The 18,162-nt window shown below is 36.8% G+C and overlaps 1 protein-coding gene across 1 annotated transcript; it reads right to left on the reverse strand.

Moving 5' to 3' along the window:
• Window positions 1–15,885: 15,885 nt before the first annotated feature.
• Window positions 15,886–16,394, reverse strand: LOC148241985 (uncharacterized). Its single transcript, XM_088210342.1, has 2 exons — window positions 16,266–16,394; window positions 15,886–16,113 (listed from the first exon to the last, which is right to left on the reverse strand). Exons 1-2 carry the CDS (start codon window positions 16,392–16,394, stop codon window positions 15,886–15,888), a joined length of 357 nt encoding a protein of 118 aa, XP_088066468.1.
• Between the last annotated feature and the right edge of the window lie 1,768 nt (window positions 16,395–18,162).

Consider the following 18,162-nt stretch of genomic DNA (forward strand, 5'->3'; position numbering starts at 1 on the left):
AAAGAAAAAACGGTGAAGAAGAAAACATCGAGATTATGGTAAGGAATTTAATATTACTTTTGACGTCTTAAAGAGTATTTTTAGATAAGCAAATTTAATATGATAGTTATTTTGCTTGTTTTGTGTGCCTCTGCATTCAAATGGGTCAAATTGTTCTGATTTTCAAGCATACTGTGTGATTTACTGACACTTGATGAATTTGCATGTAATAAATGTATATGTAGTCCATGATAGTAAAAATAAAATAAAAGAAATAAAAAAAAAGTGGAATGAAGCTTGTATGGTCTGAAATGTATCTTTATTGACATACATATTGCATTAAGTGTCTTATTAGATTTTTATCTCTGAGGAGTATCTGTTCCCTTTGCCCTTCAAGATATTTGTTTCTCCCTCCCCTATCTAGTCTGGACCACTCCAGTGGATGATGGTGTGCTCTCTGACGAGAGTGGTATCGCATTATCTATAGGGGTCACCCGTGGCTAAGTAATGTTGACTATTAACTATTTATTAAAACCACTACGTTTGGTATGGCTGTGGTCATAGATCGTGCCATGGTTTGGCCAACCGGAAGTGGGCCTGAGCAAATTGTTGTATCTGTATCTGATATAGTCATTCCACTTGGGCAGTTAAAAATCTGTATCTATATCTACCCTTAGTGATGGAAGTTTGTAACGACTTCGCAAAATATGACATGAAATATCTAAGCATTTCATGATTTATTTGATTTTCTTTATTTATTTGGCGTGATATATGTATATTGATTTTCTGTACTAACGTAATATTTTGATATTCAAATAAATATTTTTTCTAATGATGAGTTAGGTAAATGAGGAAGCTGAACAGTAAGATAAAATAATAAACTTTTGAAATCTTACGATATTAATTTAATACTATTTTTCTTACTAAATATATAGAACTCACTCTTTCCATTATCACCCATATGAGGACGAAAATGAGGAACCGCAGGAAGGACTACCCTTGGAAGTCTATGAGGATCCCGTGGATTCACAAGTTCGAGTGCATGTCTGTTCCCGCACTCTGATGAATTCTATTAGCATAGTGAAAGAAGTTACCATTATGTTTTGTATTTTGTAGTCACTTTTGTCCTCAGTGATGTATGCATTTTGAACAATATATATGTATCTGTAAGGAATTTGTTAAGATTTTGATTCTGCTGCATAAATATTATCGTGCACTCAATATTATGTATCTATATTTGACATCTATTTGCCTTAATTGGCACCTGGGATGTCACAGGTGGTATCAAAGTAGAATATCACGGAATAAATCCCTTATATTAAGGCCTAGGATCGATAAACTGTTTAGAATACCTAGGAAGGATAAATGTCCTCCTTTCAAAGATTAAACCTCTAACTTGTGTCCTTCTTTCTTTTGTAGGAATGATATGGGGAAGACCATCTGTAGAATGTACTGAACAACCTAAAGCACCGGATCATCCAACCAGGATTGAATTTGCTGAACTTCCGATTTGTTCAACTATCTAGGTTTGCCTCTTTGATGGTCACCCCCAAAAGCCAAAAAGTTAGAAAGTTTCTTAAAGGCCTTCATGCTGACATTTATGATCAGGTCGTGATGTTAAGACCCAGCTCATATGCAGAGGTGCTTAAACATGCCCAGTTGGCCCTTGATAAACTTCCTAGCCTTCCGACTTTCGGGGTTGACCATCAAAGGGAAAAACCTAGACAACTGAACAAATCGGGTTGCATATTGGGCTATAGAGAATCTTCCTTGGTAGAGGTCCTGATATTCCTCCTCTTTCTTTTCCCAAACATAAGCAAGGAAGAAGTTACCAAAGAAAGTGTCCATGAAAACTTCCCAGGTAGTTGGGGTAGTCAGGACTTCCTTCTTAAGTCGCCACCAATGTTTGGGTTCACCGTTTAACATGAAAGCTGCAAGAGGGACTTTTTATCTTCGGTTAGGTCTAGTACAAAGAAGAGATTTTCTATTTATAGGATCTAAGCTTTGGCTACTAAAGGATCAGAACCACCTTTAAAGTATGAGGGGATTAAGTTTCTTAAACTCCATTATATTGTGGGAGATAGACCGATATGTCTTTCAGAATTCAAGGGCAGGGGATGGACATGAGTTGGCCTGGTTCTATCCCATGACTGCAGTTAATCCTTGAATGGCTCATAAAAGTTCTACAAATTCAGCCCTGATCGGATGATCTAGGGCTTCAAGTCGTTCAGTACAATCTTTGAAACGAAAGGAAGACATGAGTTGGAGGTTTAATCTTTGAAACGAGGATATATTTCTTCCCTAGGTACTCTAAAAGGTTTATCTACCCTAGGCCTCAGTGCATGAGATTTGTTCTACGAAATTCTGCTCTGATACCATCTATGACATCCCAAGTACTAATTAAGACAAATGGGTGTCAGATACAGATTCAGAATAACGAATGCATGATAAATTTTATGCAGCGGAATCAAACCATAACAAATCCCTTACAAATATATATAGTGTTCCAAATAAATAAATTGAGGCCATAAGTGGGTACAAAATATAAAACATGAGGGCCACTTCTTTAACTATGCTACTGGATTCATCAGAGTGGGGGAACAATCATGCACTTAGACTTATGGATCCACGGGATCCTCACAGACTTCTAAGGGTAGGTGCCTACGGTCCCTCATTTTCTTCTTTATCTCGGGGGGCATGGAAAGAGTGAGTTTCATATGCTCAGTAAGGAAAATAATATTAAATTAAAATAGTAAGATTTCAAAAGTTTATATTTGATCTTACCATTTAGCTTCCTCGTTTACCTATCTCACCGTTATGAAAAACATTTGTTTGATTATGAAAATGGTACGTTATCACAGAAGATCAAATATATGTCATGCCAGATATAGAGAAAATAAAATAAATCATGAAATACAAAGATTTTTTGTGTCATGCTTCATGAAGTCATTACAAACTTCTCTCTCTGAGGGCATATATAGATTTCCAACTACCCAAATGGAATGAGCAGATAAGATACAGATACAACAATTTGCTCAAGCCCACTTCCGACTGGCCAAACCATGGTATGATCTATGACCACGACTGTACCAACTATAGTGGGCCTAACAGATATCTATACTCATGATATTACTTAGCCACGGGTGACCCCTACAGATAGTGCGATACCACTAGGAGCAATCCTCTTCTGTCTTTCCAGGCCAGATAGGGAAGGGGAAAACTGATACTTCGAAGGGAAAGGGAAACAGATACCCCTCAGAGATAAAAAGCCTAACGAGACACTTGATGCAATATGCATGTCAATACATATACACTACGGATCATACAGGCTTCATTCCACTTTTTTCTTTTTCTTTTCTCTTTACTTTTACTATTACAAATTACATATTATATTTTATTACATGAAAATTCACCAAATTTCTGTAATTCACATAGCATGCTTGAAAACCAGAACAATTCAACTCATTTGAACACATAGGCACAAAAAACAGCCAAAATATCAATCATATTAAATTTGCTAATCTAAAAATACTCCTAAAGACGTCGAAAGTAATACTAGATTCCTTACCAAATCCTTAATGTTTTCTTCTTCACCATTTTCCTTTCTTTCTCTTCTTCTCTCACTAATTTACTATCTCTCTCTCTTTCTAAACCTTTGAAAAATGGAAGAAATGAAAGTGCAGAGAGAAAGGGAAAGGGAAGGAAAATTTATAGAATTTTGACACCGTTAGATTCGCACCAAGTGGCAAAATCTAGTGAAGAGAGAGGAGAAAATGATTCTTGGCATAAAAAATGAGGGAGGAGGGTCTCCTCTGGTGGCGACGGTGCGCTGCACACCGCGCACACAGGGCCTTTCAGCACAGGCTTACTGCGTGGACGGTGCATGCACAATGTGCGGCGTTAGTCCGTGCATGAGGTGACGTGCAAATGGCCCGCCTGCGCGCGATAGGATGTGAGCGATAGTCCTAACCCCGCACCATGTGTGCGAGCAAAGTGCCCAGCATGCGCGCGGACAAACCACTTTCTCATGGGATTTTTCCGGCAGGTAGTTTTTTCCTATTTTGTCATTTTCTGATTTTTTATAAATTTTTATTTTAATTTAAAAATAAAATAAAACAATTCAAAATATTAAAATAATTTAAAACAAAATTAAATAAAAAGTAAAAATAAATCAAAATCACGAGTCATGAGAACAACGCAAATTAATTAAGTTTAGGATGGACAAAGACCCGAATAAGTAAAGTTTCCAAATTATTTTAGCACAATGATGAGCTAGGTGTTATACACACAATAGAGGAGGGTACATCATGAAGCCAAATAATTTGGTCAACATATAAAGGGCTAACTTACTTACAGGATCAGTGGTTTCGATTCCAAGGAAATGGGCTATCTTGGTTAATCTATGGACCACTGATGAAGTCCATGGTCGCATATTCCCATTTTCATTTTGAAATGGGGAGGTTATGCAACAACCCACCAGGTCTTTGATATTAGCCTTAACCCTCTGATAAGTGAGGCATCGAGAGACTTAATTCACAATGTCTCTCTTCATTCCTGGCCACCAATACTAACATTTCAAATCGCAGTACATTAGTGCTTCCTGGATGGATAAACAGCTTGGATGCATGAGCTGCCTGAAGAACATCATCCCTGATGGTAGGAGGAACCCAAACACAATTTTGGAACCGATACAGACCATCATCTGACATCCTATAATCAAGAAATTCATTCGGGATGAACTTATTAAGGTTTTGCTTGAGCTCGGGATCAGTAGACTAGGCTTTTCAAATCTTCATGAAAAGATAGATCAACTTCATTGAGTTCATTGGTGAGTGATTGCACTAGTGAGAAAAAAAAAGAGGGAAGTGTAAGAGAGAAAAGTATAATGAGAGAAGAAAAGAGTGAAAACAAACTGGGTTTATATTCAAAGGAAAGGGAATTAAAGAGTGCTTATGCAAGTAAGAGAGCTTTAATAGTGCTTAGGTTGAGAGAGGTTTATTTCTCGAAAACTAATATTAATCCAAATCTAGTATGTTTGTTTCTTTGTTGTAGAAGTTTGAAGATGTGTTTCCTAATGATATGCCAAATAGATTACAACCTCTAAGGGGTATTGAGCATCAAATCGATTTTATTCATGGTTCTGCAATTCCTAGTAGACATATATGAGTAATCCAGATAAAACAAAAGAACTCTACAGGTAAGCGGATGAACTCTTGGCAAATGGGTATGTACGGGAGAGCATGAGTCCATGTGCAGTTCATGTGTTGCTAGTTTCTAAGAAATATGGATCATGGAGGATGTGTGTGGCATCCCTAATATCAATTATAGCATAAGGGTGCTAGATACTAATACAAAATACGAGTGCATTTAAATAAAATATATGCAATGGAAATTTTACAAAACAAACAAAATACATGACTTCCCAATTATATGTATAATAGAGGCTAGAAGTCGTAACAAAATACAGAAGGAAGGCCACTTCCTTCACTATGTAAATGGACTCATCAGAGTGCAGAATAAGACATTCACTCATCAAAAATCATGGATCAACGGGATCCAGGCAAGCTTCAAGAGGTAACTCAGCAGACAACTCATCGCAAACATCCTTATTGACATCATATAGAAGGGCCCAACCTAGAAAGGGATGAGTTCTATTAAACTCAGTAAGACATACAATATTAAATAAACATAATTAAGAATTTTATAAGAGAATTTAGGTTTAAAAAAAATACATTTTTGCCACTTACCATTGCAACGATCCATAGGAGTAAGATTAATATAAGAAAATATTTAAAAAAAAATATCAAGGTAAAGTAATAATACAGATAACATACCAATAAAGAAAACCAAATGAATCAACATAATTATTATTACTAAGTCTTTTACCATACTTCGCGTGAAGCTCATTACGACTTTTTATCTAATAGCAACTTACGACTTGCTCAACTATAATAGATTTATGGCTCACTACACCATAGTTGATTTGTGGCTCACCACACAATAGTTTATTTATAGCTCGCCAGACCATAGCACAATCTATGACAACCATCGTGCCAACCACTGTAGTCCTAAAGACTATGACCATCGTCATTCTTCGCCATAGTGGTCTTAAGATCTCCTACACTCTTTCGTGCTGTCCTCCACAGGGAGTGGTCATCTCATGTCTTTTTAAACAGGGTAGGGACAACAAAAATAGATTAAATAGTTTAACGGATTAACTCCAATTTCATGCATTATATCATGTCATTAATTTCATCTCAATTTGTTCATAACAATGTAAACATTTACAATACATGCATTTAGTTCATTATAAGCAATAACAAACCATGCAATAAAATCAATATTTTACTACTACTTTTTTCTAGAAATGTTTCTTAGAATGTGCAAGAAAATACTAAATCCCTTACCGATACCAACGACACTTTATAAGCTAGTTCCCTTTCTCTTCAAATTTTCCACCTTTCTCTCTCTAGAATATCGGATTTTTAGGGTGAAAATGAGTGAGGAAGAATGGTGGGGGAAAGTCTTTATTTATAGAAAAAGAGAACCGTCAGATTTACGACAAGTGTCACAAATTCGGAAGAAGAGAAAAAATGATGACATCATCATAATGTCATCAACATCAATCAGCCAAGGGAGAGGCACTACTCTCAAGGTGATAGTGACGAAAGTGGTGGCGGCAGTAGCAAACGACGGTGGTGGTGCAAGGCTCATGACATCACACGTTGCCCAAGTCTGCCATGTGCGTGGGCTAGGCCAAGCACGTGCACACTACTAGTTTGCACGCACAGACGACGTGCTAACTCGCATGTGCACAAACTGTTATGTGCCTGTCGTGTCGCACATGCACACGCTGAGCTACGCGGTTGGCTCAACTGCTCTGAACGCAGATCCATGAGCACTGATCTGCACACACTTGACTTGCGCGTTTGTGCGTAGATAGGGCACAGTACAGGTATCAGACTAATGAGTTGTGCACCAACGTGCATGCCCGATCAGCCTAGCATTCGTGCGCGGGTGCACAACGCACAGGATCTACTACGTGGGCTAGGTTTTTCTTGTGGTGTTTTCTCTTCAAAAAATTTTCCTTTCTCTTTTTATTTTGAAAACCTTAACAAATAAAATAAAATAATAAAAGTTGTAATAAATTGAGGAAAACGGTAAAAATTCAAAATAAAATAAAATAAAATAAAATAAAATAATATTACACCACTGAAATTTAATGGCTAAAGACCTGAATAAAATGGAGTCTTAATACCACATACAGCACAAAGGTGCACGGTATCACAATGTGTGTTGACCCTCGTGCAGTCAATAAAATCACTGTAAAGTATCATCGTCCTATTCCTAGATTAGATGACATGTTAGATGAATTACATGGTGTATGCATTTTAACAAAGATTGATCTTAAAAGTGGATATCACCAAATTTGCATGAAACCAGATGATGAATAGAAGAATGCGTTTAAAACTAAATATGGTTTGTATGAGTTAATGGTTATGCCATTTGGTTTAACTAATGCGCCTAGTATGTTCATGAGGTTAATGAATCATGTCTTACGTGAATTTCTTGGAAAGTTTGTTGTGGTTTATTTTGATGATATTTTGATTTATAGTAAGTCTTTGGATGATCATTTTGTGTATGTTAGAATTATTTTAGAAGTTTTGAGAAAGGAACAATTGTTTGCTGACTTACAGAAGTCTAGTTTTTATCTTGATCAAGTTGTATTTTTAGGGTTTATTGGTAGTGTAAAAGGAGTTAAAGTTAGTAGTGACAAAGTGAAAGCTTTACAAGAACAGGCCAACACCTAGGAGTTTGTATGATGTGAGGAGTTTTCACAGGCTGACTAGTTTCTACACGAGATTTGTTAGAGATTCTCAACTATTTTTGTTTCTTTAACTGTAGTAATTAAAAAGGAGGTTGGATTCAAATGGGGAGAGGAGCAAGAGCATGCATTCAAAACTTTGAAAGATAAATTGTGTTCTACATATGTTCTTTATTTACCTGATTTTTTAAAAATTTTTGAAATTGAATGTGATGCTTCTGAAATTGGTGTTTGAGTTATTTTGATGTATGATAAATTTCCAATTGCATATTTCAGCAAAAAGTTAAATGAGACACCATTGAACTATTCTACTTATGACAAGAGTAATATGCTTTAGTTCGTGTAATGCAAGTGTGGCAGCAATACCTACTTCCAAAGAAATTTATGATTCATACTGATCATGAGTCCCTCAAGCATTTAAAGTGACAAAATAAGCTAAATAAAAGGCATACAAAGTGGGTAGAGTTAATTGAGACTTTTCCTTTTGTGATTCGTTACAAGCAAGGTCAAGACAATGTGGTAGCATATGCATTATCTAAAAGTTATGCTTTAATTTCTACACTTAGTTCTAAGTTGTTAGGATTTGAGCAACTCAAAGATATGTATGCTACTTATTCTAATTTTTGCAATGTTAATGCTTCTTGTTAACATGCTACATTTGATAAGTTCTATAGGCATAAAGGATTTTTATTTTGTGGAAAACAATTGTGTGTGCCTACATGTTCATTGCATGAATTTTTTGTTAGTGAGTCTCATAATGGGGAATTAATGGGTCATTTTGGTGTACATAAAACTTTGGGCGTTCTGACTGAGCATTTTTATTGGCCAAACATCCGTAGAGATGTTGACAAACGTTGTTTATCTTGTATTGCATGTAGATATATTAAATCTAAATCCAAACTGCATGGTTCATACACTCTATTACTAGTTCTTACTCAACCTTGGACTGATATTTTTATGGATTTTGTGTTAGGTTTGCTTAAAACTAAAAAAGGTAATGATAATAAATTTGTTGTAGTTGATATGTTTTGTAAAATGGCATATTTCATTGCATGTCACAAAATCGATGATGCAACAAACATTGCTGATTTGTTCTTTAGAGAAGTAGTAAGGTTACATGGTGTACCTAAGACAATTGTTTTATATCGTGATGTTAAATTCTTGAGTCATTTTTGGAAAACTTTTTAGAGTAAGTTAGGCACTAAACTTTTGTATTCTACTATTTGTCATCCATAAACTGATGGTCAAATTCAAGTTGTTAATAGAAATTTGGGAACTTTGTTACGTGTTGTTACTAGCAAGAATTTGAAAACTTGAGAAGATTGTTTGCCATTCATTGAGTTTACATATAATCGTACTATTCATTCTTTTACAGGTTTTTAACCATTGAAAATTATGTATGCTTTTAATCCATTAACTATTTTGGATTTAATGCCATTATCTTGAAGTGAAATTTCAAGTATAGATGGTAAGAAAAAGGCTAAAATGGTTAAAGCTATCCATGAAAAGGCACATGAGCAGATTAAAAGAAGAACCAAGTTTATGCTCAATGGGATAATAAAAGACAAAAACAAATTATACTTAAACCTGCACATTAGCTTTGGGTACATATACTCAAGGAAAGATTTCAAAAACCAAAGAAGTCAAAGCTAGATCCAAAAGGCAACGAACCATTTCAAGCGTTAGAGAAAATCAATGATAATGCTTACTGAATTGATCTCCCTTATGAATATTCTAAGTCTGCTACTTTTAACATTTTTTATCTTTCTCCATTTGATATGAATGCATATTTGAGGATAAATCCTTTTGAAGGAGGAAATAATGCGGACACGGGTTTAAAAGGCTTTAAAGAAAAGCATGAAGAAGAGATTACAATGCCAGCTTGTCCAATCACAAGATTTCAAGCCAAGAAGGCAAAACATACATTTCAAAGCTTTGTATAAAAATGGGTACAAAAAGAACATAGCACATGTGGACTGTTTGAAAAATCAAAGAAGTTAAAGAAAATCATTAATTTCGTCAAAGTGTGTGGACAGAATTTAGAATGAATGTCTATGATCATTTTGTTCATTTCCTAGATAATTAAATTATGTTCATGTCTCCATAGGTCAATTAATACTATGTTTACCTAGGTCATTTAATACCATGTTTTCCTAGGTCATTTAACATCATGTTTCTCTCGGTCATTTAAAATATGTTCATATTTTCTAAGTCATTTAAATTATGTTTATGTTCTCCTAGGTCATCTAATTATGATCCTTGGCAGAATCTAGGTATTTTAAGCAATAAATATCTCATTTTCAATGTAATATGACATACTTCAATTATTAAATAAATTTTATTGCCTTTGGTAGAGCTTTGATAAGTGAGAATTCTTATTCTTCTTGTTGCATCAAGAATTGAATTAACATATCAAGTTATCTTGTGGTGTTTATTCATTCTTGCTTCTTTCATCCCAATCCGCCCAAGTTCTCAATTACAGGTTAGCTGTGGGTTTGGTGGGGAAGATTTGTTTAAGAATTTAAGTTATCTATGCAAAAATGTATATGTGGAGTTATAATGTAATCTTTGCTCCTCGGTTTCTGCATCTCACCAGAAATCATATGACTGAGAAAAGATATTCGATCCAACTAAAAGGAACATTTGTTCAATTCGGCATAAAGGCGATGCCGCCAGAGAGTCTCCAACACTTGGGTCAAGTGAACGACATGCTCTTCAGAAGTTATAGAATATATCAGGATATCATCAATGAAGACAATGACATATTGGTCCAACGTGGCTTGAAGACATGATTCATAAGATCCATGAAAATGAAAGAGGTATTAGTTAAGCCGAATGGTATAACTCAAAACTCGAGTTGGCCATAATGACAATAGACACCATCTTGGGGATATCATTAGGCTTCACCCATAATTGATGATAGCTTGACCTGAGGTCAATCTTCAAAAAAACTGACGCAACATGTAATTGGTCAAATAGGTCATCAATATGAGGTCGGGGATACTTATTTTTAATGATCACCGAGTTGAGCTCCTGGTAGTCGATACAAAGTTAGAGCGTCCCATCCTTCTTCCTTAAGAACAAAACTAGAGCACCCCACGGGGAATGATTGGGTCGAATAAACTTCTTCTGCCATAGTGCAGTTATTTGATGCACAAGTTCCACAAGTTTTATTCGTTTCGTCTGATATGTAGGATTTGAAATAGGTTGGGTTCCGCATATAAGATTAATAGAGAACTCAATCTTCTGTATAGCATGTAGACTAAGTGAATCTGCTCGAAAGACATTCAGGAAATTGAAGACCACTAGGATTGTCTGTAGTGATGGTTCAAAGTCCATATTCCTAGGCATCAACAACTCCAAATTTGAAATAACTCCAAAAATTTTCACAATGTGTCATACATTTACAAAATAAACCCCCTTTGTAATCTTATGATTGCTTTCATTTTGGCGAGCACAAGATTACGACCTCGCTCTTACAATGTATGATAGCCTGATAATTTTCTAATCAATCCATTCCTAGGATTATGTCAAACCCTAAGAAATCTAAGAGTATGTGGTCTACCATTACATCCTTGTCCACGTCACTTACTTTACAGTTTTTAAAGACTACATGAGCCCCATAGTAGGAGTCTCTATCATTAAAAGTTATCTTAAATAGTTTGGTTTTATTTCTAGAATTCTGGCTAACTTACATGATATAAAAGAATTGGTAGCACCTGTATCTGTCAAGGCATAGGCAGTAGAATTATAAATAGAAAGTGTACCATGAATAATAATCAGTGTGGCTACCACATCAGGCTCATTGACGTGGTAAACTCAGCCTTGGGCAAGAGGTAGGAGAATGTCCCGAGGTTGTCACGGATAGTCCCGTGCAAAATATTGAGTGCTCCCGCACTTGAAGCAGAAGTTTTTAAGATGATGGTAGATGCGATCACCATGATCCTTCTTGCAATGATGGCAAGGCAAGGTAGAATGGACGGGATTACCTTGAGGGAGGCAAGGGGCAGAGATAGGTGCAATGGGAGGTCTCTTCTTGATGCAATTAGAGTTTAGGCCAGCATGCCTCCTCCTCTGTTATTGCTATTGTTGTTGAGTACAAAAATGGGAGATGCATTGTTGCTATGCTATAACAAGTCCTTTGGCTATCTGGGTGTACTCAAGTGCATCCACATTAGTGTTGGGCTTCAGGATTGCGATGCAATCATACATATCTGCTCTAAGGCCTCTTATGATCTTCCGAGCCTTTTGGCTCTTCGCGGCCACCATCATGGAAGTAAATAGAGATAACTAAACAAACCTGACAACGTACTGGTTAACAATCAGGTTTCCCTGATGCAGGTCCTGAAACTTCTTTTCTTTCTTCTCCTGAATGTATACTAGGAAAAAACTCTTCAAAAAAGTGGTCATGAAGTGGGTCCAAATGATAGGGGTTGACAAGACGTCCTTCTTCAGTTGCCATCAATGTTCAGCTTCACCTATGAACTTGAAGGCAGCGAGAGGGACCTTTTGTTCCTCAAAGAGGTTCAAGATAGAGAAGAGCTTCTCAATTTGTAGAATCCAAGTTTTTATAGCCAAAAGGTCGTGTCAACCATCAAAATGAGGAGGGATTAGCCTTTGGAACTCAGAGATGTTATGAGAAATGGTTTTATCTATGGGACTACAGTTATGGGTAGGGGGGCTCTGGTCATGTTGGAGCTAGTTGTGACCTACTACAACAGTCAGGCTCTAAATAGCTCGAAAGAGCTCCGTAAACTCAACTTTAGTCAAGGTGTCTTGGGCCTCAGTGCGATCTGCAGAAGGCCTCCCATGAGTAATTTAGTTTACACACAAGAAACAACAAGTGATTGGTAAGAAGGTTATTCCTAACTCTAAGAATTTTTTAAGACTTCTGAGTTTAACTATAGGCTCTAATGTAAGGGATTTTCCAAGGATCATGATCTAATACAAAGTTGTAACATTTTAGATACTTGGTGGGGTGTAACGGTGCCTAATAACAGAAACAGATACGAGTGCAATAAAAAAATATATACAGCAGAAATTAGAAATCCCTTACAACCAAAATATAAGATGAGTGTTTATACAACTAGGACCATCAAAGAGTCATAAAAAAAATACATATAGAAAAGTTACTTAATTACAAAATATTTTTTATCAGAGTGTAGAAAAAATAAGCACTCATAAATACTCTAGGGATCCAAAGAGGCTTTTGAAGTAAGCTTCGAGGGGCAACACTACGTGCGGCTTATTGCTATCATCATTTGTGAGGTCCTAATATGGAAATAGTGAGTTCCATGAAACTCAGTAACGAAAATAGTATTAAAATTATACTGCTAAGGTTTTAAAAGTTATTAGCCTTAAATGAACATCTTTACTCAATAGATAACATACCTTAGAGGTCCATTGCGGAAGGATAGATTTAAACATTTAGAAAAACAATTGTTCTTATAGAAAAATATTTTAAAAGTATTAAATAGAACAACAATTCATAGAGATAGATAAAAATCAGAAAGCTATTATTAAATAGGAAAACAATCCTGTGAATATCAATCATGGAAGCAACCTCGCAATAATTTGAAGCCTCACGAGGCACTTCAAAGAGAGTGAATAGTTAAGTATTTTTTCTCCTGAATTTTGAATTTTTAAGTTAACACACCTAGTACAGAACATGGTTACAGAAAATGGATTGTGAGTGAGAGTATGTGGGATATGCACATATACAGGACACTCGGCAAATATGTGTTCCACACTTCAAGAAGATGACACCCAGCATGTGAATGCCATGGGAGGATTCTAGAATTAGCAATAAAGAAGATATGATCCCTATTCGAACACATACAACCTCGAATGGAGAGACCCCCCGAATTTAAGCTATGGGGTGAGAAAAAAGAATTTTCAACCATACCAGCCCCGACCACCTCTCCAGCAGTAATTTGACATCCCAGATGTTAATTAAGGCAAATGGGTATCAGGTTCAGAATAATGAGTGCATGATAAAATTTTATGTAGTAGAACAATTAATACAAATATTTTACAAACATATATATGAGTTCAAATTACATACATATAACTAAGGCCTGAAGTGGCAAAAAAATACAACAAAAAAAAAACAGAATAAAGCACAAAAGAATGCCAGTTCTTTCACGATGCTATTCGACTCATCAGAGTGTGGGAACAATCTTACACTCAAATTCTTTGGATCCACGGGATCCTCATAGACTTCCAAGGGTAGGTCAGCCTACAGTTCCTCATTTTCTTCCTCATTTGGGGGATGGAAAAAGTGAGTTCTATATGCTTAGTAAGGAAAAAAATATGAAATTAACATCGTAAGGTTTTAAATGTGAATTATTTTACATAAAAGCTTACCATTTGGCCACCTCGTAAACCAATCATACATTATGAAAATAATTTATTTATTAAGAAAATAATACATTAATATGAACAAACCAAACATACATCCTGCTAGATAATAGAGAAAATCAAATAAATCATGAAATGATTAGATTTTTATGTCATTTTTTGCAAAGTTGTTACAAGTTCTATCTCTGACGGTAGATACAGATTTCCAACTACCCAAGTGGAATGACCAGATCAGATACAAATATGACAATTTGCTCAAGCCCATTTCAAGCTAGCCAAACCATGGTACGATCTACGACCACATCTGTACCAACCATAGTGGCCTTATAAGATATCTATAGTTATGACAGTACTTAGCCAAGGGTGACCTCCAATAGATATTCACATTACCACTATCATCAGAGGGTACGTCATCATCCACTAGGAGTAGTTCTCTTACATCTTCTAGACAAGATGGGGAAGGGGAAACAGATACACCAAAGGGCTAGGAGAATAGATACCTCTAAGAGATAAAAAGCCTAACGAGACACTTGATGCAATATCCATGTCAATACACATATGTATTTCAGACCATTCATGCTTTATTCCACTTTACCCTTTTCGTTTTCTTTTTATTGTTTATTTTTACCAGGCAATAATACTCACTTCATATTATATTTTATTACATGTAAATCATCAAGTGTTTATTATTCACATAGAATGCTTGAAAACAAGAACAATTTGACTTATCTGAACTGTAAACACGAAGGCATACAAGCAGGAAAAATCACATTCATCATGTTTAATAAGTTTATTTTATCTAAAAATATCCCTTAAGACATCGAAAGAAATATTAAATTCTTTACCCAAACATTGATATTTTCTCCTTCACTGTTCATCTTTTCTTTTTCTCCTTCTCTCATTAGATTACTCTCTCGCTCTCTTTCTCTCTCTAAGTATAGAAAAATGGAAGTGTGGGGAAGACTTGGGTGGGAAAGCCTATTTATGGAATTTTGCAACCGTTGGATTCGCACCAAGTGGCAAAATTTGATGAAGAGAGAGGAGAGAAAGATACTCGGCATGAAAAACACAGGCCTCCTGCCCCGCGTATAGGGCAAAGGCGCACTTGGTGCCGCGCAAGCCTACTACGGGTAGGCCCCAGACGAGTAGAACCTATCTGGGTAGGCCTACTGCGAGCAGGGCCTATTCGCATAGGCCTGCTACTCAGATGGGGCGCATACAGTGTGCGGCGCCTGTTTGCGTGTGATGTGATGCGCGGACAACCTGCTTGTGCGCAACAAGATCCGCACAGGACCTGTCCTTGCACCGTGCGCGCAAAGGGGACGAGCACACTGTAGGCATGTCCCATGTGTGCGTATGTGCAGATGGGACGTGCGTGCCATGCGAATGTCCTGCGGCTGCTGCCCTCGTGCGTGCATTTACAATGCACAACAAGCGATTTTTCCAACAGGATTTCTTCCCATTTTTTTTATTTTTTCAAATTTTCTAAAATTAATTTAAATAAGTTAAATGAAAAATTAAATAATAAAATTTAAATTAAATAAAAGCAAAATAATTAAAAATCAACTAGATTTACAAATTACGATAAATAATACGCAATGTAATTTAAATGAGTTTAATGCGACCAAAGGCCTGAACAAGTATGGTTTTCTAAATTAATTAAGCACAATGATGGGTGAGCTGTTACGTCCCTCTACCTAAAAAAAATTTGGTCCTCAAGTTTATCTCAAAAGGTCTGGATACTTCTCCCTCATCTCGCTCTCCAACTCCCATGTGGCTTCCTCTGAGGTATGATGTTGCAATCGCACCTTCATCATGGGAATTATTTTGTTACGTAAGACCTTAGCGATCCACCCAAGAATCTCCACGGGAACCTCCTCATAAGTCATATCAGCTTGTACCTGCACCTCATCATGAGAAATAATATAGGAAGGGTCGGGGTGGTACCTCTTAAGCATCGATACGTTAAAATGTCATGTAGACTCGTAAACGCTTGGGATAGAGCGAGACTGTATGCCACGGGTCCAATGCGTTCAATGATCTAAAAAGGTCCCACATAATAAGGGCTCAATTTCCTTCTCTTCCTGAATTGCATCTCTACCTTATAGGGAAAAACCTTGAGGAAGACCTGATCTCCCACGGCAAACTCCTTGTGTTGCCTACGATTGTCAGTGTAACTCTTTTGACGGCTCTGGGCAATGGCCATGTTCTTGCAGATGATGGCGACCATTTTAATTGTCTCTTGAATGAAGTTTGGTCCTAAATGACGCTGATTTCTGACTTTACTCTAGCAAGCAGGAGAATGGCAAGGCCTTCCATGCAGTGCTTCATACGGGGCCATGTCGATGCTGGAATGATAACTGTTATTGTAAACAAATTTACAAAGGGAGAGATACTCATACAAGTCATCACCAAAGTCGAGGCCACAAGCATGCAACATGTCTTCCAATGTTTGAATCGTACATCCTGACTGACCATCCATTTAGGGATGATAAGTGATACTGAAATACAACCCAGACCGTAGAGCTTCTTGGAAGTTATCCTAGAAGTGGGAAGTAAACTGGGGATCGTGGTCAGACACAATGGATGAGGGAACACTATGAAGTCGAACAATCTTATCAACATATAAGCAAGCTAAATTGCTAGTGGAGTCAGTGGTTCTGATGGATAGAAAATGGGCGATCTTGGTCAGTTTGTCCACAATGATCCAGATACCGTTTCTACTAGAATAGGTTCTGGGTAATCCTATAACAAAATCCATGGTTACTTGTTCCCATTTCTATTCAAGAATTGGAAGACTTTATAACAAACCATCAGGTCTCCAATGTTCTGCCTTAATCTGCTGATAGGTAAGGCATCGAGAGACATAGACAACTATATCCCTCTTCATTCGTAGCCACCAATACTGACGCTTCAAGTCTCAGTACATTTTGGAACTTCCAAGACGGATGGATAGATTAGACACGTGGGCAGTCTTGAGAAAATCCACCCTTACAGCGACGGAGACCTAAATTTGGTTCTAGAATCTGACCAGTCCATCATCTAAACCCTAAAATTAGGAGATTTATCGGAAGTGAACTTACCTAGACTTTTGGTGAGTTTCAGGTCCGTGGATTTGGCTTCCCAGATCTTCATAAAGAGATTCGGCAGGACTCGAATCTTGTCAAGATAGGTGCCTTTGCCATAATAGCTAAGGTGGAGAGACTGCATAGAGTCCATCAATTTCTAACTAGAGGCCATGGTTTAAGCCAACAGAGCATACTCCTTTTAGCTTAGTGCATCAACGACCACATTTCCTCTCCCGAGGTGATAGATGATCTTGTAGTCATAGTCCTTCAGAAGATCCATCCAGCATCTCTATCTCATGGTTAACTCCTTCTGTGAAAAGATGTACTTTAAACTCTTCTGGTCAATGTAAATCTCAAAGGTATGATTATACAGGTAATGACGCCATATCTTCAGGGTAAAGATAATGGCTACAAACTCCTGGTTATGGGTAGGGTAGTTCTGCTCATGAGGTTTCAGTTATCGAGAGCCATAGATGACTACTCTACTATGCTACATCAAGACACATCCCAAGCCAATATGAGATATATCATAGTAGACCTAAAATCTTCTCATATTATCAAGGAGGATCAACATAGGAGCAGAGGTGAGACGATGCTTTAATTCCATGAAACTTTCACTACACTCATAATTCTAGATAAATGGTACCTCCTTTCAGGCAAGCCAGGTCAATAGGGCAGCAATCTTAGCAAATCCATTAATGAACCATTGGTAATAACGTGCCAAGCCAAGAAAACTATGTACCTAAGCCATATTGGTAGATAGATTCTAGTTGACTACCATTTCCACCTTAGATAGGTCCATGAAAACTCCTTCACTCAAAATTAGATATATGAGAAAGGAAACTCGATCCAATAAGAAAGAACATTTGCTCAGTTTAGCAAACAGTTGGTTCTGGCGAAGAGTCTCCAACACTTCAGTCAAGTGCACTC

This window comes from Carica papaya, chromosome 8, assembly GCF_054855325.1.
Source record: "Carica papaya isolate Zhongbai chromosome 8, ASM5485532v1, whole genome shotgun sequence".
NCBI classification, from domain to species: Eukaryota; Viridiplantae; Streptophyta; class Magnoliopsida; order Brassicales; family Caricaceae; genus Carica; species Carica papaya.

What these genes read in the sequence shown, in the direction of transcription:
- LOC148241985 (XM_088210342.1), bottom strand. Translation starts at nt 16,394, where the DNA reads ATGGTCGCCATCATCTGCAAGAACATGGCCATTGCCCAGAGCCGTCAA. An exon ending in TCAAGGTTTTTCCCTATAAG is followed by an intron (nt 16,114 to 16,265) that starts GTAGAGATGCAA and finishes TCGATGCTTAAG; the next exon opens with AGGTACCACCCCGACCCTTC.